We start from the raw sequence: 27,198 nt of genomic DNA on the forward strand, positions 1-27,198 counted from the left end.
TCATTTTAGTAAAGCCCAACTTGTCAACTTTTTCTTCCATTGTGCATTTGTTGTTTCATCTGAAATCTTTTTGCCAAATCTGAGGTCACCTATATTTTCTCCTGTGTTATCTTCTGGCAGTTTTATAGTTCAGCTTTTAAATTTAAGTCTATGATCCATTTTTAGTTAACTTTTGTGAAGGGTGTTAAGTCTATGTCTAGATTCAATTTTTTTTTACATGTGGAAGTCCAGTTGTTCCAGCACCATTTATTGAGAAGACTGTCCTTTGCTACTTTGCCAAAGATCTGTTAAATGTATCTGTTTGGGTCAAGTTCTGTGCTTTGTATTCTGTTCCATTGATCTATTTGTTTATTCTTTTGTCAATACCATGCTCTCTTGATTACTATAGCTTTATAGTAAATTTTGAAGTTGAGTACTTCTATGGACTGAATGTTTGTGTCCCCCCAAAATTTATATGTTGAGGCTTAATCTCCAATGTGATGGTATTTAGACCCAAGGTTTTTGAGAGATAATTAGCTCATGAGAGTTGAGCCCTCGTAATGAAATGAATGCCCTAATAAGAATAGATAGAAGAGAATGTGCTTTATCTGTCTCGTTTTCTGCCATGTGGGGATACAATGGGAAGAATGCCATCTGCACACCCAAAAGTGAGCCCTCACCAGATTTCCAGATGTGCCAGCAACTTGATTTTGGGCTTCTCAGACTTCAGAGATGTGAGAAATAAATTTCTGTCGTTTAAGCCACCCAATCTATGGCAATTTGTTACAACAGCCTGAACTACGGTACTGTTAGGCCTCTGACTTTGTTCCTCTCCTTTGGTATTGGTTTGGCTCTTCTGGGTCTTTCATTTTTCCATATAAACTTTAGAATCAGTTAATATCCACAAAATAACTTGCTGGGATTTTGATTGATTTGATTTGATTGTATCAAATCTATAGATTAAGTTGGGCAGAACTGACAGTTAAATATCAAGTACTCCTATCCATGAAAATGGAATATCTTTAAATTTATTTAGATCTCCTTTGAACTTTGTAGTTTTTTTCATTGGAAGTTTTTTTTAATTAGAATTTTGTAGTTTTTCTTGTATAAACCTTTTACATATTTTGTTAGATTTATACCTAAATATTTCATTTTATTTTGGTGCTAGTGTCAGTGGTTATTGTTTTTAATTTCAAATACCAATTGTTTATTGATGGTATATAAGAAAACAACAGACCATGTATGCAGGTCGACTATTCCTATACAGAAATCCAAAATATGAACTACTCTAAAATATGAAACTTTTTGAGTGCTGACATGAGGACCAAGGGAAATGTTCACTGGAACATTTTGAGTTTTGGAGTAGGGATGGTAAACCCATAAGTATATAATGCAAATATTACAAAAGCAAAAAAAAAAATCCAAAATTGGAAACATTTCTAGTCCCAAGCATTTTGGCTTAGAATGAGCCTGTTTTAAACTTGTTCATGCAAACTTGCTATAATTGCTTTTCATTCTGTTTTTTTAGGCGAGGAGTGTCAATTTTTTCCGGATTTTCTATGTTAGATAATCATCTCATCTGAAAGCAAAAAGTTTTATTTCTTCCTTCCCAATCTACCTTGTAATTATTTTTAAATGTCCATTTCATCAGCCTAACTATAACCTTACTGAGGGCAAAGTTTTCATCTTTGTCACCTCTTTTACACTCAGATTTTTATTAGTTTTGCCATATATTAAATTATTCTGGCACTAATTTAGCTAGAAATAAACTGCTTGTAAATGCTATTTTGTCAAGGACTCTACAGTATTCCATGGTAACTATGATTACTCTTGGGTAAACTGTGCCTCAGTTTCTTTGTCTGTAATGGGATGTCTTTATAGACTGATGTGAAGACCAAATAAGACTATACATTAAGTTCGTAGAGCTATGGCTGGCACAAAATCAGCCCTCAAGAAATGATCGTTATGTTTTTGTACTGGGAAGCAATTACTTTTGCGCAGCACCACACGTAACTCTCAATAGCGAAGGAATATTAGCTTAGGCGGACAGAGTAATACGCCCCCCACCCCCAACATCCAAATTTCCAACAGAAAAATAAAGCATGAGTTGAGAAGGGGTCGTGAGAGGAACGTTTCTGAGCCTATAGTGGAGAGGTACAGCAAGCGGAGAGTGAGACTAGGGCAGCAGTGGTGGAAGTCGAAGGCATCCCAAGAGGGAACAGGGGCTCCCGAGACCTCTTTGAATTGGAGGCGACGAGAACCAAGCGACCGTGAGCTGCGATACACACAGTAGTGAGTGGGAGGCACGGGGCCCGCGGGCACGAACAGCCGAAGAGCGGAGAAGACTGGGAGCATAACCGCTGGGCAGCGGGCGGCATGAACCGCCCCACTTTGCCGGATACCTGGAGCTGCAGGAACGACCCACGCCCAGGCTTCTTTACCCCTACCGCCCCGTTGCCTTGGGGACGGGATCACCTGACCTGGCGCCGTGCGCCTGCGCGGGCTGAAGGCGGGGGCGGTGCCATGACGCGCCTCGGGGGAGGTCCTCGGGCGCGCGCTGATCTCTTACACTCGGGCCTCAGAAGTCGGTGCCAGTGACCGGAGGCGGCGGCGGCGAGCGGTTCCTTGTGGGCTAGGTGAGAGGCCAAGGGGGCAAGGAGGGACGCCGGTGCCAGGTCCCGGGCGTGGGGACTTGGGGCAGAGGTGTGACGGTCCCTGGGCCACTTCACAGACTGCATCCTGTTCGCAGCCGTTTTCGCGAGCAGTTTCGGCGACGCCCTCTCCTCAGGGGGCTCCGCGCCCCTCCCTGCGCCCTGCTGGCTGGGGGGGGCAAGTTTGCGGGAGCAGCGCGCTCTGCCTGCCGCGACCCCGCGCGTTTCGGGCTCCTGCCCGGGCTGGGGCTGGGGCTGGCACTGGGGCTGGGGCTGGCACTGGGGCTGGGGCTGGGGCTGGCAGAGCCCGGAGGCCCGGCTGGGTGAACGCCGTCAGCCCCCGCCCCAGCTCTGGGGTTCTTCCTGGGACCGTCTCTCGATCCTTGTTTTCTCCTCGATAAGATCTCGAGATAAGAAAGAGCCTCTGGCCACGGTTCCTCCCAGTGCTCGGCGTTTCTAGGGCTGTACTTAATCGCCCTTCTTTTGGATTATTCGGAAAGTCCTGGATTTGAAAGGAGGAAGGAAGTGTTTGTTTATTGGGCGAAGCCTTGACTTTTTTGGAAGGGGGTGGGGAGAGGTTGTTCGCTTTGAGCTTTTTCCTGGAGAAGTTGGACCTGAGGGAGAAACGTTTCCAGTAGGATGTGTTTAGAAGGAAATACACCTGAGATCTGACCCCTGAGATATGATGACTCAGAGCCTTCTTTTCAGGATTTCCTTGTAATAATGGGAAAGGGAAGGCATATGGATGTGGAAAGTTTTCACTTTTACCAAAGTGGTGATTATTGAGTCATGGAGTCTTCTAATGTGTCCATTTTTGAAAGGAGTTTGTAGATTATCTAGTCTGTATAACCACATACACATTTACTGTTATCTTTTCCATTACGTACATTGCTTAGAAAGTACGCTCGGCTTACCAAACTCTTAACATCCGCTTGTTTCAAAAAGAAATCGTTGATTAAAGCAGGAAATTTACCTTGAAAAACAACTGCGGGCCTTTTAAATTAAATTGATTTCTAAATGTGTATGTGATTAGTTAAAACTCAAATTTGTTCAGTCTTTTTATTTTCCTGTTTAAGATTGAGGGATAACGGTAGAAAATACGTCCTTTTGTCTTCTGTGTTACCAACTTAATTCTATAAAATTTGTGCCTTAAATGGTACATAAATATTATAAATCAAGTGGTTTGTGGCACAGAATAAAAAGAAGTAGAATGACTTTTAAAATGGTCAGTAAATAGTCACTCCATTATAAACTAAATTTAACTTTGGAGAGATTAACTTTTAGTTTTGGGCATTATAGGAAAAGATGTAAAAAGGGGAAAAAGATGAACAAAAGGGGAAGAATTTGCTAATGGTTGCCGGTTAAATGTACTGTTTAATTAAAGAGTTTCTTAAAATGAGCGTGACAACTATTTTCCCTGTTTTTGCCAGATTTGGGAACTTTTTATAGGTATTAAATGCCAAGAGATTCTAAAAAAGAAAAGCGCCCCCAAATAACTTTGAAATACTTTCTACTTTTAGCAATAGTTACGTTAGCATTTATTAATTTCTTTTCAAGTGCTGCCAACATGTTTTGTAAATGTATTGTTTTTGAGTAGGTAAACAGTCACTTGTCTCAAAATTTAAGCAGCATAAAAAGGTATATAGTAACAAGTCTTCTGGCAGGCAGGCAACTTTTTTACATTTCTTAGGTATTCTAGGCAAATTTTATATCTACACAGGCAAACATATAAGCTGTATTTGCCTCCTTGCTTTTAACACAAACGTTAACATTTTATATACTGCTTCACATTTTGCTCATATTTTTCCAGTTAGTGATAATATTTTGGAGCTTTTCTAATATCAGCATATATAGCTTTCAAGTCTTTTGCTGTTACACTCAGTGCTGCGGTGAATCAACTTTTACATATGTTGCTTCCTTTGTGCACATATATTTTTACACTTCAGGTTTTGAGACCTGAAGTGATACTGCAGAGTTGGAGGGTATCTGAATTTAGAATTTCGGTAAGATAACTGCAAACTCACTCTCTATGGTAATTGTACTAGTTTACGCTCCCATTAGTAGTATGTGAGTGTTTCTCAAAGGCTTGCTGTCAGAGAATGTCAAACTTTGGATTTTTGCCAGGTGAGAAATGGAATCCTATGGGTAAGGATTAATTATTCTATTACAGTGGACTTCATATGGACATACTTCTTAATGGCTGATCATCAGAAACCCCCAGGATACTTATTAAAAAGAAGAGTTCCTAAGTCCTTCCGTGAAATCTGTGTCTGCCCAGGAAGCTGTTTTTATAATAACTAGAGCCTCGGGTAATTTGGCTCTGATGATTAGCCAGATTGAGAAACATTGCTCTGGAAGACTGCTTAGGATATATCAAATTGTGTTTCTAGACCTCATGTATGAGCCATCTGGAATGCTTACTATCTGGGTCCAATGGACACTTTATTTTTTCATTTTTTAGTTTTTTTTTTTTTTAAAGATGGAATCTTGCTCAGGCTGGTCTTGAACTCCTGGGCTGAAGCAGTCCTCCTGTCTCAGCCTCTGAAAGTGCTAGGATTACAGGCATGAGCCATACGGTTCCTGGCCTGATAATTTTATTTTTTACATTTTTCAGTCATTTTATGAATAGTTTGCAAAAGTGAAATTAAAGACATAATGAAACACAACTTTACTAGAAATTTTAATAACTGCTTCAACAAATTATCACTCCAAATTTTCCTGGTTTTGAAGATATCAGTAGTTGAAATAGGCAACATCTTCGAATTCAACTAATTGCTTATCAACTGTCATATAATTTTTTTAAAAAATCAATGATTCTGCCATCCTAAATTTTTATTATCCCAAGATGTTTTTAATACAGCGGTTCCCGACATTTTTGGCACCAGGGACTGGTTTCATGGAAGACAGTTTTTCCACGGACGGGATAGGTGGATGGCTTCAGGATGAAACTATTTCACGAGGAGCGTTTAATCTAGATCCCTTGCATGCACAGTTCACAATAGGGTTCCTGCTCCTATGAGAATCTAATGCTGCCACTGATCTGACAGGAGCTAGAGCTCAGGTGGTAATGCTGGCTCACCTGCCACTCACCTGCTGTGGGTGGCCTGGTTCCCAATGGGCCACCGACTGGTACTGGTCCATGGCCCGGGGGTTGGGAACTCCTGTTTTAATAGCTTAGATTAAAAGAAGCAAATAAACATTATTTCACCTTAAACAGTCACATGTCATTTTTAAGGGAGGCCAGTTGTAGTTGGTGGTTTGAGAAGGGGTGAGGTTAATAACTCAGAAAATGATGAGTATTGCCATTCTAGGTGATATTATTTGGAAAACTTTGCCAGTGTTTCCTACTTCATTAATCAGAATATTGTGTCCAGAGAACGAATAAACTAGAATTCCAAAATATCACATAAGTATTTAAGTTGAGGGCCTTCGTTCTGTACACATATTTAAAGACTTCAAGGAGGTTACTCTGATATTGCCCTGAGGGGGTTGAGGGACAAATGGGAAACTTGGTACTGAGGCAGACAATATATAAATACATATATATATAAAATGTATGTATTATATATAACATATATAATACATATTATATATTATAATACGTATAATACGTATTATAATATATTCTAATATATAATATATATTATTTATAAATAATATATGATTTATATATTATATATAACAATATATATTGTATATCGTACTATTATACTATATATTATATACTATATTATATACTATATTATATAATATATAGTATAATACTATTATACTATATTATATAATATAGTATATAATATATAGTATGATACTATATACTATATATTATATATTATACTATTATATATTATATTATATATTATATATATTATATATACTATATATTATACTAATATATAGTATAATACTATTATACTATATATTATATATTATACTATTATATACAATATAGTATATATTATATACAGTATTATATATAATATAATTATAATGTATATTATAATATAATAATATAGTATTATTATATATTATTATTTATATGTTAATTCCAGGAAAATGATATTAATTTTAATCAATATTTATATTTAAATATTTATATTTAAAATATTTATATTTAGATATTTATATTTAATTATATATAAATATAAAATATATAAATATAAATATATAAAAATATATAGATATATAAAAATATATCAATATAAAATATATAAATATAAATATAAAAATATATTTAAAATATATTAATATAATATAATAATGTAACATAATATATATTATATATAATACGTATAATACATATTACATAATACATATTATATATGTTATATATAATACATATGCACACACACACACACACACACATATATAATATATATATAGCCTTTTGGTGTTCTGAAAAAGTCCGAAACTATCCCACCCACTGAAAGATCTCTTAATAGAAACTATTCGTGAGATACTTCTGAGGCCTGAGATACATTGGGTGTAGGGGCCTTTCATAAGGCATGAAGTGAGTCACAGAGATTGCAAATAATGTAGTGTGGGCCAAACCTGGTCAAAGGGTATGTGGGCAGTACCATTTCTTTCCAAGGAATTAGGCCAGTGGAAAAAAGCTGTAGTGGTCAGGAAGGTTTGATCAAACCCTTGAAGAGTAGTGGGAGTTTTATCTTCTTAGTGATTACTCAGCTCGAAGGAAAGCCTAGAAACAAAATTCTTTAGTTTAGTTTGTACAATAATAATGTTTGATAAGAGTTGCAAGTGAGGTAAAATGAGATTCTTCCACTGATGTAATAGTTACTTTCAGAATCCTCTTAAACCTCATTATTGGTCATTATAAAATTCCAGCCACAATTAGAAGGATTTCCCAGAGTTAGCTTTGTGGTTCTTGAAAAAGGGCTGTGTTTCTAACAGTTCCCATTAGGTCAAAGATTTAAATATAATGTACAAGTGACTTAATGGAGCCCTTCAGAAAAATAAAGCATTTATCATTTTCCTGAAAGGCTTTTTACACTGTTAGGTTCAAAAGTACGGACTTGCCCTAAGAATATTTTGATCTTTTCAATAAGTGTTTAAAGATATCTTATTTACTGTTGTTTTGATGACATTTGTCAAAATACTAACATTTGGTATCTTCTTTTTAAAAAGTTTTTTTTATTGGTGAGACAGGGTCTCAGTCTGTCCACCCAGGTTAGAATGTGGTGGTGTGACCACAGCTCACTGCAGCCTCAACCTCCTTTGCTCAAGTGGTCCTCCTACCTCAGCCTCCCAAGTAGCTAGGACTACAGGCATGTGCCGCTGTCCCTGGCTAGTTTTTTATATTTTTTGTAGAGATAGGGTTTCTCCATGTTGCCCAAGCTGGTCGCAAACTCCTGGGCTCAAGTGATCCACCTACGTTTTTCTCCCAAACTGTTGGGATTACAGGCACTGCGCCCAGCTACATTTGATATCTTTGAGGATGAGGAAAAAGTGTTTATGCTGTGTAAATAAATTAAATTGAGTCCTGCCTTCAAGTAGTGGACATAAACATGTACTAGCTATAATCTAAGGCAGAGTTGAGAGGAGTTGGGAGGAGCAAATAATATCCAACTGAAGCCTTCAAAGTCACCCTCTTTTAAGAAGTGACACTTGACCTACGCCTCAAGGCTAACTAGGATTTTGATCGGTGGAGAAGTCCTGGAAGGACATTCCTGGAAGAGAATGCACCTTTTACAAAAATATGCAGGCATGGAAGCATGTGACCTGGGCGGCAAATAGTCAGTGGTTTGCAGCTACAACATTTTAATACGTGGAAAGAAATTTAATGAAATGGGTCAAGAAAGTAAAACTGAGGAATGCTTTGTGATTTAAAAAACAGTGAGAGTTAATTAAGATCAGTACACTTAAAGCAAACCTGAAACTTACTTTTTCAGAAGTGTAAATTACGGTAATATTTGTTATTTAAAAAAATTTTTGAAAGTCCATTTTTCTTCTAGGCTTGAGTTGCTGGTGTGTGAATTAACTCAAGAGTTGTTCAGACAACTTCAGTTAATATTTATTTGAAGAGAAACTTCTATGGAGAGAAAAGTTAGGAAACCACTTCATTTTTCATGAGAACAGTGGGATTTTGAAGTTAGCCAGTGACAGAATCAAAAAAAGAAATCAAAAATAGAAATAATATTAGATGGCCAGGTAACATTCTTTTCAGTGCATTTTGGTTGTTGATATTGCAACTTGCTTTGCATTTTGTATATTATATATCATATGCATTTTGTTTATATTGATAGAATGGCTGAAAGTTTAAATAAGGCAAAAAATTGTGTTTAGGGAAAGGCTGCTAGGAAATTGATCCTTTGAACCCAAAGAAGATAATTCACTTTGTTCTCCTGGATTAATACAATTAAATCATATTTGATAGTGCTCTCTCAAGAATGTGAATTTTTTTTTTTTTTTCTCACAAACCCAGATTCTGTTTTTCCCTTAAGGACTGTACCAGGCCACTACTATTCACCATTGTACTGGAGGTTATAGCCAGAGAAATTAGAAAAGAAACAAAAGATGTGTAATAGCAGCAAGAAGGTGCAATAGAAAGCTCATATGCTTCTTCTCCCCACAGAAATACTGATTCAATAACGATACATACACCAGACCTCTTTGTGAGAAATCCGGAAACTAGTTAAGAGGCTCCTGCATTCTAGGTGAGCAGTAAACCAGCTGCAGTGAAGATGGTAGGAAAATTCATCCTACTTGCTCACCATAGTTCATTCCCCTGGCTCAGCATGGCATGAGCAAGAGGAAACTCCAGGCTCCTGGTTTTTCCCTGGGCGGGGAAAGAGAAGACTGAAACATCTGTGTGACATTCAGATTTTTCAGAGGTCTGCCCAAGGGTCTGGTTTTTATTTTGCTTGAATATAAGTTCTGACAGGAAAGGGCACCAGGTTGCGGGGTCATTGAAAACAAAGTTGACAGTTTAGATTAGCAGGCACTCACCATGGTCCCTCCCCCTCCCTCAGCATGAAACCAGCAGGAGAAAATCCTCAACTCTTGGCTTCTCCTTGGGGAGACAAAAGAGTTGGAATGTGTGTCCAGTGTTTCACCTTTTCAGTGGGCTGAGGGACTGGCTTCTGTCTTGCTTGTCTTGGAAAGCTGACAGGGGCTGGTGTATTCCAGGTGCCCAGGAGCCACTGAGAACAACAGAAGACTTGTTGCTGCTCTAGAGGACCTATGGTAGGGCAGACAGAGGATGATACAGCTCAGCAGCTTGTCCCTAAGTGTGGCATGAAAGATGTTGGGGAGAGAATAGTGGAGTATGTGTCCAACATTCCAGCACTTCAGAGAGCTACCCCCAAGGGACTGGCTTCTGTTTCACCTGACTTGGAGCACAGGCAGGAGTGGACATACTCTAAAAGCCCACTGATGGGAAAGGGCACCAGGTTGGAGGCCTCTGAAAAACAAGAGAGCTGGGTGGCTTGCAGCAGCTCCAGAGAACCTGAAGTACCACAGACAGATAGCACAGGGAGCAAAAGATTATGAGATCCTGAAAAAGGAAACCAACAAGTTCATCTTGAGAATTTATACACACTGGTCGAGAAGAAGCATCCTCAGGAAAGGTTCAAAAGGCATGCAGAATCTCTAGTCAGGCCGATCAGTGAGGATCTTTCTCTGTACAGAGCCAGACCACAAAGACTGGGAGGGGTGATATTTTTTCAAATGCTTGGATCCCAGCATGATGTTAAAAGACACACAAAGAAATAGGGAAACATGGCACAATCAAAGAGTCGAAATATCCAGGAACCTACTTTAAGGAAACACAGATATCTTCATTATCTCAGAAGGAATTCAGACTAACCACCATAAACATGTTCAGTGACCCAAGGAAAATGCTGCATGAACAAAATGGTATCAACATAGAGATTGAAAACGTAAAAAGGAACCAAACAAACATTGTAACAGATGCAATATGCTTCTTTGACCAAATTGAAAGATTTACTAGAGGAGTTTAGCAGCAGTGTTTTTCAAGGAGAAGAATTAGTGAACTTGAAGCCAGGTCATTTGAAATTATCCAGTCAGAGAAGCAAAAAGAAAAAAAAGAAAAAAAGAATGAAGACAGCCTAGAGTACTAATGGGACAGCATCAATTTTATCAATGTAGATTGTATGGAAGTTCCATATGTTGGAAAGAGAAAGGAGCAAAAAGCTTATTTGAAGAAATAATGACCAAAACTTCCCAAATTGAAGGAAGGCAGTGGACATCCAGATTCAAGAAGCCAAATGGACTCCAGAGTAGAACAATCCAAAGACATCTACATGGAAACACACTGTAATCAAATTGTCAAAGAATTTTGAAAGCAGCAGGATAAGAACAACTTGTCATATACAAAGGAGATTCTGTGGGACTCTAAGTGGATTTCTTAGCAGAAACCTTGCAGGTCAGAAAGAAGTGGGATGATATAGTCAAACTGCTGGAAGAAAAACTGCCAGCAAAGTACTGTATGTGGCAAAACTTTTCTTTAAAAGTAAAAGAGAAATAAGATTCTCAAAATCTGAGAGAGTTCATCACCACTATATCTGACTTAAACGCTAATGGGAGTCTGTTAAATGGAAACAAAAGCATGTTCAACATGAAAGTATAAAATTAAATGATAAAGCTATGGACAAATAGAGACCTGCATATTATTGTAATGGTGGTGAGTAAATCACTTATTTCTGATATATAAGTCTAAGACAAAAGTTTAAGTGCCTGTAACTGTAAAAATATTAATAGATGCACAACATAAAAGATGAAATTTGTAGCATCAGTAATGCAGTATGGGGATGGATGAGAAGAAGCAGTATTGTATGCAGTTGAAGTTATCAGCTTAAAATAGGTTTATTAGAAGATGTTTTATGTAAACTTCATGGTAACCACAAAGAAAATACCTATAGAAAATACACACACACAAATAAGGAATCAAAGCATATCTATTAAAAAAAAAACAGTGAAACAAAAAGCATGATGGCAAGAGAGGAAAGGAAGGACAAAAAAGTTTCAAGATAGAAAATCATTAACAAAATGTCATTGTAAGTCCTTCCCTATCAGTAATAACTTTAAATGTACTAAACTCTCCAATCAAAAGACATAGAGGGGATGAATGGATTAAAAAAAAAAAACCAAGAGCCAGCTATACCCAGTTTATAAGAGACTCACTTCAGATTTAAGGATACTTTTTATTTTTTTACAGAAATGGATATACTGATTTTAAAACTGATACTGAATTGATAGGGATTTAGAATAGCCAAAACGATTTCGAAAAAGAACAAAGTGGGAGGATTCACATTAACTGATTTTAAAACTTAATACAAATGTACAGTACTCAAGAATGTGTGGTACTGGTATAAGGATAGACACATAGATCAGTGAAATAGAATTGAGATTGCAGAAATAAGTGCATACAGTTATGATCACTTGATTTTCAATAACGATGCGAAGACAGTTCAAAAATGTTATTTTCAAAAAGTGGTGCTGAAATAACTGGGTTTCCACATGGATAATAATGAATATGGATCTATACCACACACCGTGTACAAAATTAACATAAAATAGATCAAAGATATAAATGCAGGAATTAAAGACATAACATTTTTAGAAGAAAACATAAGGGTAAGTCTTCATAACCTTGAGTTGGGCAATAGTTTCTTAGATGTTATATCTGAAGCATAAGCAACCAAGAAGAAATATAGATTCAAATTTGTCAGAATTAAAAACCTCATATTGCAAAATGCACTGTGAGAAAAAATGAAAAGGCAATCTACAGAATAAGAAAAGTATTTGTAAATCATATATGATAGTGGTCTATGATATGGTCTGAATGTTTGTGACTGTGTCCCTCCATTCATATGTTGAATCCTGTAATCATCAAGGGGATGGTATTAGAGTTACCATATGACCCAGCAGTTGCATGCTTAGCTATATTCCAAGAGAATTAAAGATGCATTTATTAAAAAAGTATATAAACTTACATATTATTTGCTAACAATGCAAATGCTCATTGGCATTTTTAACAGCATTATTTATAATAGCCAAAAGTGCAAATAACCCAAATGTCATCAGCTGATGACAGCATAAATATAATGTGGTATACATACAATGGAATATTATTCTGCTATGAAAATGAATGAAATACTGATACATGCTCCAACACAGATGAACCTTGAACATACGCTATGTGAAAGAAGCCAGATGCAGAAGGCCACATATTCTAAGATTCTAGATTAAGTATCCAGAGCAGGTAAAAACAGAGGCGGGAAAGTGTATGTTGCCTGGAGCTGGAAGGAGGGTAGAATGGGGAGGCATGAGTTTTCTTTTGGGGAGGATGGAAATATTCGAAGATAGGTAGTGGAGATGATTGTAGAAGTCTGTGAATATACTAAAAACCATTGCATTGTATACTTTGAAAGGCTGAATTTTAGAGTGTGTGAATTAAATTAAAAAAAAAAAACTGTCTCATACTGTCCAACTAGGAGACAGAGACCATATAGTGATTTTAACAGTGGAGGTTTAATACACAGAATTATTAGTTATAACATGATTGAAGAAATAGAAATTGACTTGTAAGAAGTAAAGACAACTTTGAAGAATACTGTAAGAGCAGACTTAATAAGTAGCCACTAACTCTAGGGCTGTTCCCATACTGGGGCTGAGATTCAGGTCTGGTTGAAGAGGGGACAGATGTCACTGGCAGATGCTGAAGTTGCCGGATACCATGCTTCTGGAACTTATTCTCCCTCTGGCATTCTGAACCTTGGAATTTGCTGCAGAAGCCACGTGAAGGGGTTGAGAAAGCTGCCCAGGGAGATTCCTGGGTGGTGGCATTCTGCTGCAGAGTTACTCAACAGAGTGCTGGGGTGAGCTTCTGCATGCTTGTGAAACTACTCCTGGCAGGAGTCTGGCTAGAGTAGTACGTTGGAACCATGAAGAGAAAAGCTCTTCCTCCTGCAATGTACCTCCAGTTGCCTCTACTGACAAGGCTTAACATCATGCCAGCTGGTAACAGAGCAATGTTGAAAGAGCTCAGCTCCATTTTGGGAGAGAAAGCAATAAGAAGTGGATTTGGAAATGGGAGGTAATAAATTGATACCTGAATCAAGAATCTTACGTTAAACCGCATACCAGTTTAGCATATATTCTGTTTTATTGGGTTGAGTGAAAGTATCAGGTATTCATCTCAAAACAGCTAAATAAAATTTAAAATATGCATTCATATAATACATTTAGAGAATTGTGTTTTAAATTATTACAAAAAGCAATTTATAACTAAAAAACATACTTCTACTTAATACAGAAGTATTTTAAATGAAAAGTAAAAATTTCCCTCTTATTCCTCACTCCTTTACCATCTGTCTTCTGAAGAAAAATCTGTTAGCAGTTGATATAGTTTCTTCTGTATACATACATATATGTGTGTATATATTTTTCTTAGTAATAGAGGTTCATGTATTGATACTGCATATGATCTGCTTTTAGGCTTTTATTGTTAGAAGGAAATGTAGCTGTGTAATGCCCAAGGGCATTGTACTAAGGGTAGTTTCCTAGTCCTGGCTAAGTTGCAAGTACTTGTGTAAGTTAGGAGTAAGTCACATAACTATTCTATTTGATTTTCTAAATTTGTAAAATGAAGGGACTTTTACTTGAATTTTAAAAATCGGTGATGGATATAGTTCAATAATACTATTAGGGGAAGGAGAGGTAGTTTGGTAATTCTTAAGTATCAGCTAACTTTTAGTATGGCCTATATATTCTTATTTTTTAATATGTTTTGCAATTTAAATGTTTTTTATTGAGTTAAATAGTTCTACGTGTTTATGTGTCTGTGGTTAGCTGTGTATACTATTTCAATTTCTATGACATTAGAGTAATAAAACTTTCTTTTTTTCTTTAGAAGAATCCTGCAAAAATGTCTCTCTATCCATCTCTCGAAGACTTGAAGGTAGACAAAGTAATTCAGGTATGATAGTTTAAATACTTTTTTCAAAACAAACACAGTAACATGCATTCTACTTATAGGTGAACTAAAGCAAGATAGCTAAATAGCAGATATATTTGTTCATTTTTACACTTCATAAACCTTTTTCTAGTTTTATTAATTGCAGACTGAAACGTTTACAGAAAAATTAGCAATTTTTTTTCATTTCACTGTGAATTAATAGGCATGAGATTTTTTTAATTCGACTTACACTTTTTACATGTAGCTTAATTTTCTGGTTAAAATTTAAATTATATGTAACATATTTGAGTTGACAAAATATACTCCAATTTTTTAGATATTCATAGTTTTGTATAAAATTGGTATATTTTTCTTTTGGATCTTTAGGTATGACCACTCTTTAATTCTGTCTCTTAACTGAAGTTAAAATTACAGAAATAGTGGCGTACATGCTGCTTTTAGAAGAGCAGTCATGTAAGAGCACAGGGAAAGTGTAGTGATTTCTTTCCTTTGAGAGATGAGCAGCAGACATTTCACTTGTTCATTCTCTAAATGACTGTGTAGAGATTGCAGTATTTCTAATTGCATTGAGTTGAAAATTTTTATACTCCTTTGTATAAGTATTAGCTTTGAAGACAAATGCTTCTGCTTAAGAACGAAGTGAGGAATTGGGACCAATTCTGGCTAATTGGGAAATTTTTGGTAATTATTTTAATTGGGGGTAATTTGTAGTATATGATGAATTTGTTTACGGTTAGCTTTCAACTTGATCTCTTATCAATTTAGAATTTCTTCAGCCGTTGTTTATTGTTTTAATTTGACAAGATAAACGAAAACTCCTTACCTTAAAGATCATTTTATTGGGTCCCTGTCTTCAATTTACTAGAAAGTGAGATATTCAATTTACTTACTGATAATTGAATTATGAACAATTATTTTCTATCATAGATCCAGTATGGATATTAAAATGAGGTTTGTAAAATCTCTGAAATCTACAGTTCAGCTGCCAAGGCTTTGATGCCTCAAAGTTTCAAGTGGCCTATTCAGTCATCTTTTACATGTTCCTATCACTTCTTTAGTATTTTGTCAGTATTTTCTTCATGTGGTTTTTATTTCCACATAGTTCATCTAAACAAGCACTCTTTCTTTTTAAAAGGCCTTTATCTGAAATATTTAGCTTTCCAGAATAACTGCTTAGCCATTAATATGACATCAATACATTAACTGATAAGGATTTTTAGATGGACCTGTAAGAATGACTAATCTGTTCTTTGTTTTCATCCTTTTTTTGTTAGCTTTTTATGGAATTGAATGTAAATTCACCATAGTCAGATATGAGCTGAGGCTTTTGATTTTGAAAACAGCAGCAGCAGAAGAGTTGATATTGACAAATATTGGAATGAAAAATAAAGAGGGCTACAATCTGTATCATGCTGCCCTCTTTAAGCAGAAGTGAATTACATAGATATTTACATTAAAGAACGTTTTATGTTCAGAGCAGAAAGCAGCTGGGAGATAGAACAGTGAATAAGGAGTGGGAAACATGGTTCTTTTATTACCCCTGAATTTAAAAATATTCCTAATCTAGCCATTAAACTCTTTGGCTGTTTTTTTTTTTTTTTTGCATCATTTTCTAAGGTGGATGATACTCATGTTTGTTTTTATTCTTAAGATTCTCCTGAAACGGTATTATGAAGGAAGGTAGTATTCATTTTCTCATCTGCTGGCCTTTAACACCACAGCAAAGCTAAATTACAGCAATGAACCAACCATTCATATTTTGTAAACTATTCTGCAGTAGCCACTAGGCTGTGGCTTTTAGCATCATACAGTCCCTAGACCTTTTTCTCTCCATTCCAAATCCTGACAAGAGCCTGTGGTTTCCTCTACTTATGCAAAGTAAGCTTTTAATAAATAATGATATACAGAACCAGAGCTTATCAGTTTCCTAATATGGTGGGCAGAATTTGGCAGCAGTGACGCTACAAGCATGTTTTTTCCACATCCTTTCTGTTAATGGCAGAAATAATAGGCCCTGGCATGCTCCTTGGGGCACCCCTAACCCCTTTTTTTAGTAGTGTCAGATTTCAAAGTAAGTTTGAAATAAGTAGCTACATTTAATGGTTTATAGTACTTAAAATTGGGTTACATCCTTTTGTTTCATTTTTACTGCAAATAACATAATTAAATTTATATAACTTTGCAGGGAGCTTTCTATATTCTTCAGTATTCCTTGGATTAAAAACAATAGCAATGAAAGAATAGAAAATCATAACTACATACAAAGGAGAAGTATTTTAAATTAATAAGCTGTGTTTTAGAGCAATTTTAGATTCACAACAAAATTGATCAGAAAGTACAGTATACCTTCTGTCCTCACACATGCACAACCTCCCCCAGTATCAGCATCTGCACCAGAGCAGTACATCTGGCTCATTAATATCACCTGAAGTCTACATATTTACATTACATCACATTAGGGTTCACTGTTGGTGTTATATGTTCTGTGGATTTTGACAAATGTATAGTGACGTGTATATAGTCATGTGTTGCTTAAAGACGGATATGTTCTGAGAAATGCCTCATTAGACAGTTTTGTTGTGCAAACATTATAGAGTGTACTTCCACAAATGTAGATGGCATAGCCTACTACACATCTAGGCAGTATGGTATAGTCAGTTGTTCCTATGCTACAAACCTGTATGATCCCACCTGTATGATACAGTAATACTGCATGTTACTGTACTGAATACTGTAGGCAATTGTTACACAATGGTATTTGTGTATCTAAACACAGAAAAGGTATGGTAAAAATACAATGTAAAAGATTTAAAATGGTACATCTGTATAAGGCACTTACCATGAATGGAGCTTCCAGGACTAGAAGTTGCGCTGGGTAAGTCAGTGAGTGAGTGGTGAGTGAATGTGAGGCCTAGGACATTATTGTATACTGCTGTAGACTTTATCAGTACTCTATACTTGGGCTGCACTAAATTTATTTAAAAATTTTTCTTTCTCGAATTATAAATTAACCTTAGCTTCCTGTAACTTTAATTTTTTAACTTTCTGACTCTTGTAATAACATAGTTTAAAACACAAACATTGTACAGCTGTATAAAATATTTTCTTTCTTTATATCCTGATTCTATAAGCTTTTTTCCTATTTTTTAAATTTTTAGTTTTTAAAAATCGCTTGTAAGTTTGTTAAAAACTGAGACACACACTCACATTAGCCTAGGCCTGCACAGGGTCAGGATCATCAATATCACTGTCTTCCACCTCCACATCATCCCACTGAAAGGTCTTCAGAGGCAGTAACATGCATGGAGTTGTCATCTCCAATGGTAATAGTGCCTTCTGGAATACCTCCTGAAGGACCTGCCTGAGACTGTTTTACAGTTAACTTTTTTTGTAAATAGAAGGATATACTCTAAAGGGTATAACACAGGAAATACATAAATGAGTAACATAGTCATTTATTATCATTATCAAGTATTATGTACCATGCATAATTGTAGATGCTATACTTTTTTATATATGACTGGCAGTGCAGTAAGCTTATTTACACCACCATCACCACAAAGTAATGAGTTGTTCTGTGTGACGGCAGCTATGATGTCACTAGACAGTAGGAATTTTTTAGCTCTTTTATAATCTCATGGGACCACTATTGTATATGTGGTTCATCATTGACCAGAACAGGCAGCACATGACTGTATACCATTGTAGCATTAGACAGAATAGGTTCACTGCTCGAAAAATTCTTTAATGCCTGTTCTTCCTTCCCTTCTAGAAACTCCTGGCAACCAATAATTTGCTTTTGCTTTTGTGTTTTCTTTAGCGTCAGGATGTCGCTCTGTTGCCCAGGCTGGAGTACAGTGGCACAGTCATGGTTCACTGCAGCGTCCATCCTCCTGCCACAGCCTTCTAAGTAGCTGGGACTACAGGCATGCACCACCACACCTAGCTAGTTTAAAAAAAAAATTTTTTTTCCCCCCAAAACGGAGTCTGGCTCTGTCACCAGGCTGGAGTCCAGTGGTGCGATCTTGGCTCACTGCAACCTCCTCCTCCTGGGTTCAAGCAATTCTCCCTGCCTCAGCCTCCTGGGTAGCTGGAATTAACAGGCATCCACCACCATGCCCGGCTAATTTTTGTATGTTTACCAGAGACAGGGTTTTGCCATGTTGGCCATGACAAACATGACGACATGCCATGTTGGTCAGTTGAACTCCTGACTTCAGGTGATCTGCCCACCTCAGCCTACCAAAGTGCTGGGATTACAGGCATGAGCCACTGTGCCTGGCCAAAACAATTTTTTATAGGCAGGGTTTTCCTATGTTGCCCAGGCTGGTCTTGAACTCCAGGCCTCAAGCAACTCTCCAGCTTCAGCTTCCCAAAGTGCTGGGATTAAAGGCCTGAGCCACTGTGCCTGGCCTAATATTTTATTATCTCCACAATTTTGCATTTTTCAAAATGTCGTATAGTTGGAATCATAAAGTATGTAGCCTTTTGAGATTGGCTTCTTTCACTTAGTAATATCCACTTAAGTTTCCTCCATGTCTTTTCATGTCTTTATAGTTCTTTTTTTTTTTTCCCAGTGCTGCACAGTATTTTTTTTGTTAGACATGATTCAAGAAGTAATATAACAAGCCACTAACTCCTTTTAGCTAATCGGTGGTGAACGAACTTTCAAAGTTCAACACATGTTCAATTTGTGGATTGTTATTTATAATTATAAAGATTTTCATGCTGTATTTTGTTTAAATCTAGAATGTTTAACAAATTATGAAATAATAAATATTAAAGGATGACTCAACAAGTATATCAGAACATATAATTTTAGTACCATTCAAAGCTTTCATAGGCTTTACTTATTTAAACTAAGCTTTCATATCTCCAAGCATCTTTGGGAATACTCTTGACATTGATTTTAGGGCTAGGTTGAGATACTACTATGAACTTCATTTTTAAAATGATACATTTCCAATAAAGTAAAAAGTTGGTAGAGATTGGTCATACAGCTTATTACCAAACTTGTCTCTAATGACATATAGCTATTTCAGAAAGTCAGATCTAATTGTAAAGGATAAAGTATTTCCATCAGTGAGATACTTCATATGATGTAGGCCATCAAGACAGCCCTGAGAAGAGGATACTTGAGCATGAGTAGCATTGATAAATGCTAGAGTGTCAGAGTGTGTCAGAGTGATTTTGGCAAGTTTGTTTAACAGTTACAAATTACATTACCTTGTCATCATCGATTTATGTCAGTGATAAACTGTGCTATTTTCATAATTTCTGATATTCTAAAAGTATTTAGCATAAACCCCTTCCTATACTTGCTGCAATGAAGATAAAGATGATTTCAGTGGGACATGCTTAGTATTAATTTTTTAGGTGTTTTTCTGATATGTGACTTTTATATGAATATGGGTAAGGTTTTTTCTTATGCAAATAAAATATTTTTACTTGGACTAATTAGTAAAAGAATAATGAAAATGTAAAATTTATTCATTTTAGAATGCACTTTGAAAATATTAATTTATTGTGGCAGCACTATGAAGTACTGGTTATAAGACATGTAGAATGGTACTTCTACAATTTTTTTGTGATAGCCTTAAAAGTATTTAGAATATCAAATATAGTTTTGATTTGCAGATTTCCTTTGAAAAATGTATTGCTGACGTGTTTGAAATTAAACTTTCTTACATAAATCTTCATTGTTTTAGTTTCTTTTTGGAAGTACTGGATTTAGCTTATAAATTATATAAGAATATAAAGTAAGTATAGCATATTGTTAGAATTTTCTTCTTTTCTTTTTCAGGCTCAAACTGCTTTTTCTGCAAACCCTGCCAATCCAGCAATTTTGTCAGAAGCTTCTGCTCCTATCCCTCACGATGGAAGTAGGTTTATACTTTGAGTTCATTCTCTGTGAACAGAAATATTGTTATCTTCTTTTGCTCATATAAGGAATCCAAGATTTTTTTTTGGACAGGCTGCATAAAATTGGTAGTTAAGCTCAAATAGTTATGAATAAGAAAAAAAAGTTTACTTCAAAAAATAACCCTTTTTCTAATTAAGATAGTGAACTGTGGATATGGGGATGTATTTCATGGCTTAATGAAAATTAATTTTAGACTGACTTGTAAATCCCTAACGTGGCTGATTGATTTATGAATGAATTATATATATGAATTCACATATGAGAACTATATGAATTCACATTTAAGAACTATCATGCTGCTGCTGTTGAACTTTCTGAATTGTCTTCTGTCTTTCCTATGGGAGCTTCTGAAATTTCCAACCACCTCCTCTTTGGGAAGCCTCCTAAATCTTAAGGCCTTTATTCATTCTCTGTATCCTGTCTTTGGTCCCTTTTTCTTCAAGGTTCAGAGGGATTCAGGACAGAGCTCCTAAATACTATGAGTTAAGATACAAAATAAGTGTTAAATAAGTTTTTGTGGCCTGTCATTTTGTCTTACAACAGTTTATAACATTGTGCCTCATAGAAAATTCATTTTAAGTCACAGATAATTTAAGTCTCATGTAAAAAAGAGCTTTTGGAAATAGTATATAACTACTAATAAGTGAAATAATGTTAATATTTAAAAATACCATTTCCAGGATTTCACTGGAATGTGGTTAAAATTATTAAAATGATAAGACACTAAATAAATTTACAAGCTTCCAAAAAAAATTGTTCATAAGAATCATTCCATATCCCTGTTTACAGAATGAGTTATAAAGTAGCTGACTTGACAAATAGATATTTTGGTCAGTTGTTCTGAATTGGAGAATCAGTGGCATTCTTACTAAATTCCTAATCAAGTAAGTTTATTTTAAGAAACAGGAAAGGCAAGATAGTTTATTTGGAAAAGTTATTTCTACTTTTGAGTGTTTAGGAATCTCTGGTTGTTTCAGTTCAGATGTCTTCATATTTTATGAATTTTAAACATTTTCTGTATTTTCCATTTCTCATTATTACAGAGATGGGGAGATGCCTTTCCAAATTGCTACTTTAAATTCATTCTAGATTTTATAACTTAAGTGTAATTTTGTTAATACGCAGAAGCCCATAAGAGAAGTTTTCATTTTGTGTATTCTGTAAGTGCTTTTTAATTTATTCATTTACTTTTTAGATCTCTATCCCAGACTGTATCCGGAGCTCTCTCAATACATGGGGCTGAGTTTAAATGAAGAAGAAATACGTGCAAATGTGGCCGTGGTTTCTGGTGCACCACTTCAGGGGGTATGTATAGTGTAATTAATTTTGAATTATATAAAATCATACTTTACATGTTAGTATAAGCTTTCCTCTTTGTGGCTAACTCACAGATATACTACTAGCATTGAACCTCACTTCTCAGAAATTTTAGACTTCCTTTTGGATATCATTTCTTACATAGTCTACTTCATTTTGTGCTACACTGTTTTGAGTGTATTAGGACTTAGATTCAGATACCTTTTACTAGTTCGTTCTCCTTTGTCTTCTGCATTTAGTCAGTTACTAAGTCCTATTGATTCAGTTTCTGTTTCTTGTATTCATTTTATCTGTTTTTTATCCATTCTAGTCCTACTATAACCATATTCAGGGTTTCTATACTTCTAGCCTTCATTATTATAGTACTCTCTTAAATTTCCTCTAGTAACTTATTTCAGACAGTACTAAGCCGCTGCTAAGTTAATCATTCTGAAATACACATATAGGTCTATCATATCTTTGTTGCTCATAATCTTTTTTTTTTTTTTTTTTTTTTTTTTTTTTGAGGCAGAGTCTCACTCTGTCACCCAGGCTGGAGTGCAATGGCGTGATCTCGGCCCACTGCAACCTCTGCCTCTTGGGTTCAAGCAATTCTCCTGCCTCAGCCTCCCAAGTAGCTGAGACTACAAGCGCGCGCCACCATGCCTGGCTAATTTTTTGTATTTTTAGTAGAGACCAGGTTTCACCATGTTGGCCACGCTGGTCTCGAACACCTGACCTCAGGTGATCCACCTGCCTCGACCTCCCAGAGTGCTGGGATTGCAGGCATGAACCACTGCGCCCGGCCTTTGCTCTTAATCTTTTAACATTCTTTTTGAAATTCAAAGCTTCATGTAATTAGACTCCAGAGTCTAGCTTAATTATAATGGATCTGATAACCTTTTATTAAGGTTATTGCTATGACCATAGCACTTTGTACCATTTATTATAATTGTAGTTAAATCTGTGTCTGTCTTGTTGCCATATCCCAATGCATATACAGTACCTGGCATTTATGTATTTACCAAATATTTATTGAAAACTTGCTTGTGTTAGTGGTGATGCAGTTGGGAAAACAAATAATAGTAGGTATTTTAAGAGGTTGAAAAATTGAAAAAAACATAAATAGACATAGATGTAATTGCAGATAGCTAGCTGCTTCTCCTAGGACTGGGATAACACAGGAGAGAGATTGGAGTTAGCAGAACCTAGAAGCTTGAGGAAGAGCCCCACAGAGCTGGGACTCAGACCTTGGATGAGGGGACACTACTAGTGCCTCTGAGGGGTTGTAATGAGGCTGGTTCTGGGAGTGTCAGTAAAAGTTGCAGACTGGAACCAACTGCTGCTGCCAGTGTAAAGGGCCAGGCTTACACAGTACTGACAGGAGCAGGAGGCACACAGGAAGGAATGAGGTGCTTGTCATTCCAGTCACTGACAAACGAAATTATAATTTGCACAGTTAGGCCCAGCATCACCAAGTAGAGTCTAGAAGGATGGATTTGGAGCTGACAAACAGTAGTTTAATATCTGTTACCACCTACTCCTTTGACTACTCAGTATATCCACACACTTGTACAAACATTTGAATTTCATGTGACAACAACAACTTTATACTTTCTCCTTGAAAGATGAACTTCTTCATAAAATCAAAGTTCAAACTTTATAAAGGGCTCCATGATAAATACCTTAGGCTTTCATGGTCACTTATGATCTTTATCACATATTCTTATTGTTATTTGTTTATTTACAATCTTTAAAAATATAAAAATCATTTTTAACTCAGGGGTGTACAAAATGAAGCCATGTACCCTTCAATATAAATGAAGTTGCTCTCACCCTTTCTCTAGAAAGGGATGATACCAGTTAATGTGGCCATCTCTGGGCAGTCATCATGGTATTGATTACTATATGATATTAATTACCCTTCTAAGTATTCACATTCCCAACAGAATATTTTTAATTTAAAGGCAAAAGTGTAAAGTTAACCACTACCAACAATTCATACATAAAGGTAAAAAGAGGTATAGAGGAACAGAAAGATTAATTGCTGTATTTACAGAAAATATACAAATACAAAGAAGAACAGAGTCATAGCTGCTCTGATTCTTATTTTAGTAACTGATCATGAGGCTGTAGTTAAAATTTAGAACTTCCTTTGTTCACTACATGGATGCTTAGATCCCTTTGCCCAAATACCTAGAAGGGTGATATAAACCTTCATTTTTGTGTCTGCGTCTCCAGGGTTCTTCAGTGCGCCGCCTTTTCTTTTTCTTCTGTTCTATTTTAAATTAATTTGTTGCTGGAGATTTCTGTTAACTCTTCATATCTAGTGAATTTTTCATTTCACATATTTTATTCTTCTTCTCTTGATGTTCCATCTGGATCTTCCTCTCCCCAGCTTTATTGAGGTATAATTAACAAATATAAATTGTATATATTCAACTGTATATATCAATACAACTTGATGTATTGATAAACACACACAAACACACATTGTGAAATGATTACCACAGTCAAGGTTATTAACGTATCTGTCATCTCACATGGTTACATTTCTTTTGGTGTGTGGTGAGAACACTTAAGATGTACTCTTAGCAAATTTCAAGTATACCGTACAGTATTATTAACTATAGTTACTATGCTGTACATTAGATCTCCAGAACGTACTCATATGATAACTGAGAAAGTTTGTACACTTTGACCAACATTTTTCTCATTCTTTGCCCTGCCCAACCCCAGCCCGACAACCTTCCTTCTACTCTCTATTTCTGTGAGTTTGACTCTTTTCAGATTCCACATATAAGTGGGACCCAGACAGTACTTGTCTTTCTGTGTCTGGTTTATTTCACTTGGAATAATATTCTCTACATTTATTCATGTTGTCCAAATGGCAGGATTTCCTTTTTTTAATGGCCTAATATTATTCCATTTTCTTTTTGGTTGGGGAAAGGTTCCACTTAAAATAAACCAGTTTTGATTAGGAAAACTTGAAAGAATTAGAAACTTGAAACATGGTATATGACACAGGTCCCTAATGTAGGTATTCTGGGGCATTCTGGTTTGTGCATATGATTTGTTAATCCATAGATGGTTACTAGAGGGGAAGAGACATAATAGTTGACTGTCTTATGTGTGCCAGTGCCCATACAACATGCACTTTTCATTTAATCCTGTCAGTAACAGTGAGGTAAGAAGTTTGCCCCTTTTATGGAAATTCTGAAAGGATAAGTAGATTGTCAAAGATCGTGACATCATGAACCGTCTGGAAAATGTTTCAAAAGTATATGGCCTTTAAGTTCAAAGATAATAAATTTGAGATGAAGACAAGCCAGTATACCAATGAAACAAATGCCAGTGAATTCAAAGGGCAACAGAGAGTCATTGAATCTATTAGAGATGATATGTGTGGGAATAAGTTAGTGAAGAATTAGTAGTAGAGCCAGTGCCATTTTCATAGACATCAAACTTTATCTGAAGGAAATTATTTGTGGATTGCTTTTTGGAAAGCCAAAACTGAGTAAGTTCCAGTTAATTATCATTGTTTTTTTCAAGGAGAGTGTTTCTAGATATTGACACATTGTATATGGTTTTGTCAGCAGTTGGTAGCAAGACCTTCCAGTATAAACTATATGGTGGCTCCTGTAACTGGTAATGATGTTGGAATTCGTAGAGCAGAAATTAAGCAAGGGATTCGTGAAGTCATTTTGTGTAAGGATCAAGATGGAAAAATTGGACTCAGGCTTAAATCAATAGATAATGTAAGTATTTTAAATACCTATTTTAATTTGTCTAAATATCTTACATAATAAGTGATTAATGTTAAAATAATTTGAAATGGAAATGCTTTAATTATAATAGTGCATCTGTAGTTGAGAATATTTTAAATCTACTAACTTAAATGTTTTCAATTGGGGATGTTCTATTTTGCAGAGGCATAGTTGGGACTTCTGACCACATTACTTTGAAAGATGTTTCTTTTCTGAATATTCTAACTGGAATACATTTCACTGGCCTACATATATTATAGTTTGTATAATAGAATTGTGGCAATTAAATAGAGCAGATGTGAAGGTTAAGAAAAAACTTTCCAATGAGAGTCAATGTCAGTGTGCCTTTTTTTTTTTTTTTGAGACGGAGTCTCGCTCTGTCGCCAGGCTGCAGTGCAGTGGTGTGATCTTGACTCACTGCAACCTCTGCCTCCCGGATGTGTGTGCATTTTTAAACCAAATGATCAGTATTTAACTGGTGAGATGGTTTTTGCAGATTTGTTATTAACATCCTTCACATTTGAATTTAATATGTCATTTTCTGAGTAAAAGAACATGGAATATTCTTTCTAATTAGGGCAGCCATTACTTTATAATTACCTCTCACCTTAACATACTGAAGATATGAAACAGGGTTACTCTGAGGAACCATTTAGAATTGTGAAGGACATGCTGAGTCTTTACCTCAATTTATAGTTTTAGCCATTACCTTATTGGATTCGGTTTCAGTCATACATCTCTAGCTTAGTGCATCCAGCCTTTCCACATAGAAAATTATAAGTGTGGTGCACTGCTGTAAATGGAGGAGGCTGATCTTGGCAGGAGGCCCCAGCCCTGCCTGCCCACCCAGGGGGCTGAGGCCATCGATGATGGCCTTGCTCACTTGTATGTCACTCAAAATACATCTGTGTGCTTGGTTGGGATGCTCTGACTTTGCTGCCCTTTCTCCAGAATCTTCAGGGAATAGAGTATACTGCTGCTCCTTCCGCCAGGATTGCTCTTGTGTTCTTTCCTCTGTCCTAAAGAGAAAAGATACTTTTCATAGGCCCCTTGGCCCCACTGTAGGTAATAGTTGCAGTGGATTTGTTCACTTGGCCAAAGGGCATTTGTTCATTTATGGGGTGCTACCTAGTTCTTGCTTATCATTCTACAATGTAACAGATGTGTGATAGAAATATGTGACCTAGCTTAGGATTGTAGAAGTAGATGCAATATTTTACCAGGCTTATTCTTCTTTTATACTTACCTATTTATATTTTGTTCAACTTCTGATTGAGATTTTACATAAGTAAAAATATCCATGTGAGTGTAGTTATTGGTTAACAGTATTTGAGTTTTCTGTATTTATTTCATTGTGTGTTCTTTATAAGCCTGTGCATGTGAATTTAATATGCCCATCTTTTTAGTCTAACAAATAAACTTTAATCTTACTTGATTATACACAATTTAGCAAATGGGTAAAGGAATGCTTCAGCTCAAAAGGTAGAATTATGACCTTAAACTGTCATTTATTAAGCTGTAAAAGAACTCATCAAACTTTCTAACATGTGACTCGCTTTTCCCCTAAATATGATTATGTACTGATAATTTGGTATTCTATCAGACTCAGACGCTTGCATTTAT

At 35.9% G+C, this 27,198-nt stretch overlaps 1 protein-coding gene across 4 annotated transcripts in view; it reads left to right on the forward strand.

Annotated features, from left to right (window-relative positions):
- Positions 1 to 214: 214 nt before the first annotated feature.
- Positions 215 to 27,198, forward strand: part of SDCBP (syndecan binding protein) — a 32,166-nt gene continuing 5,182 nt past the window's right edge. Inside the window, exons 1-5 of one of the 4 annotated variants that reach the window (XM_003821978.6) lie at positions 215 to 2,615; positions 14,524 to 14,589; positions 20,393 to 20,471; positions 21,708 to 21,817; positions 25,405 to 25,566. In XM_003821978.6, coding sequence (XP_003822026.1) covers positions 14,539 to 14,589; positions 20,393 to 20,471; positions 21,708 to 21,817; positions 25,405 to 25,566 — 402 coding nt within the window. In that variant the 5' untranslated portion in view covers positions 215 to 2,615; positions 14,524 to 14,538. The remainder of the gene's footprint in view (positions 2,616 to 14,523; positions 14,590 to 20,392; positions 20,472 to 21,707; positions 21,818 to 25,404; positions 25,567 to 27,198) is intronic. The other 3 variants (XM_008975462.5, XM_008975461.5, XM_008975463.5) reach the window with 3 other exon arrangements.

Source organism: Pan paniscus, chromosome 7 (assembly GCF_029289425.2).
Source record: "Pan paniscus chromosome 7, NHGRI_mPanPan1-v2.0_pri, whole genome shotgun sequence".
Lineage (NCBI taxonomy): Eukaryota > Metazoa > Chordata > Mammalia > Primates > Hominidae > Pan > Pan paniscus.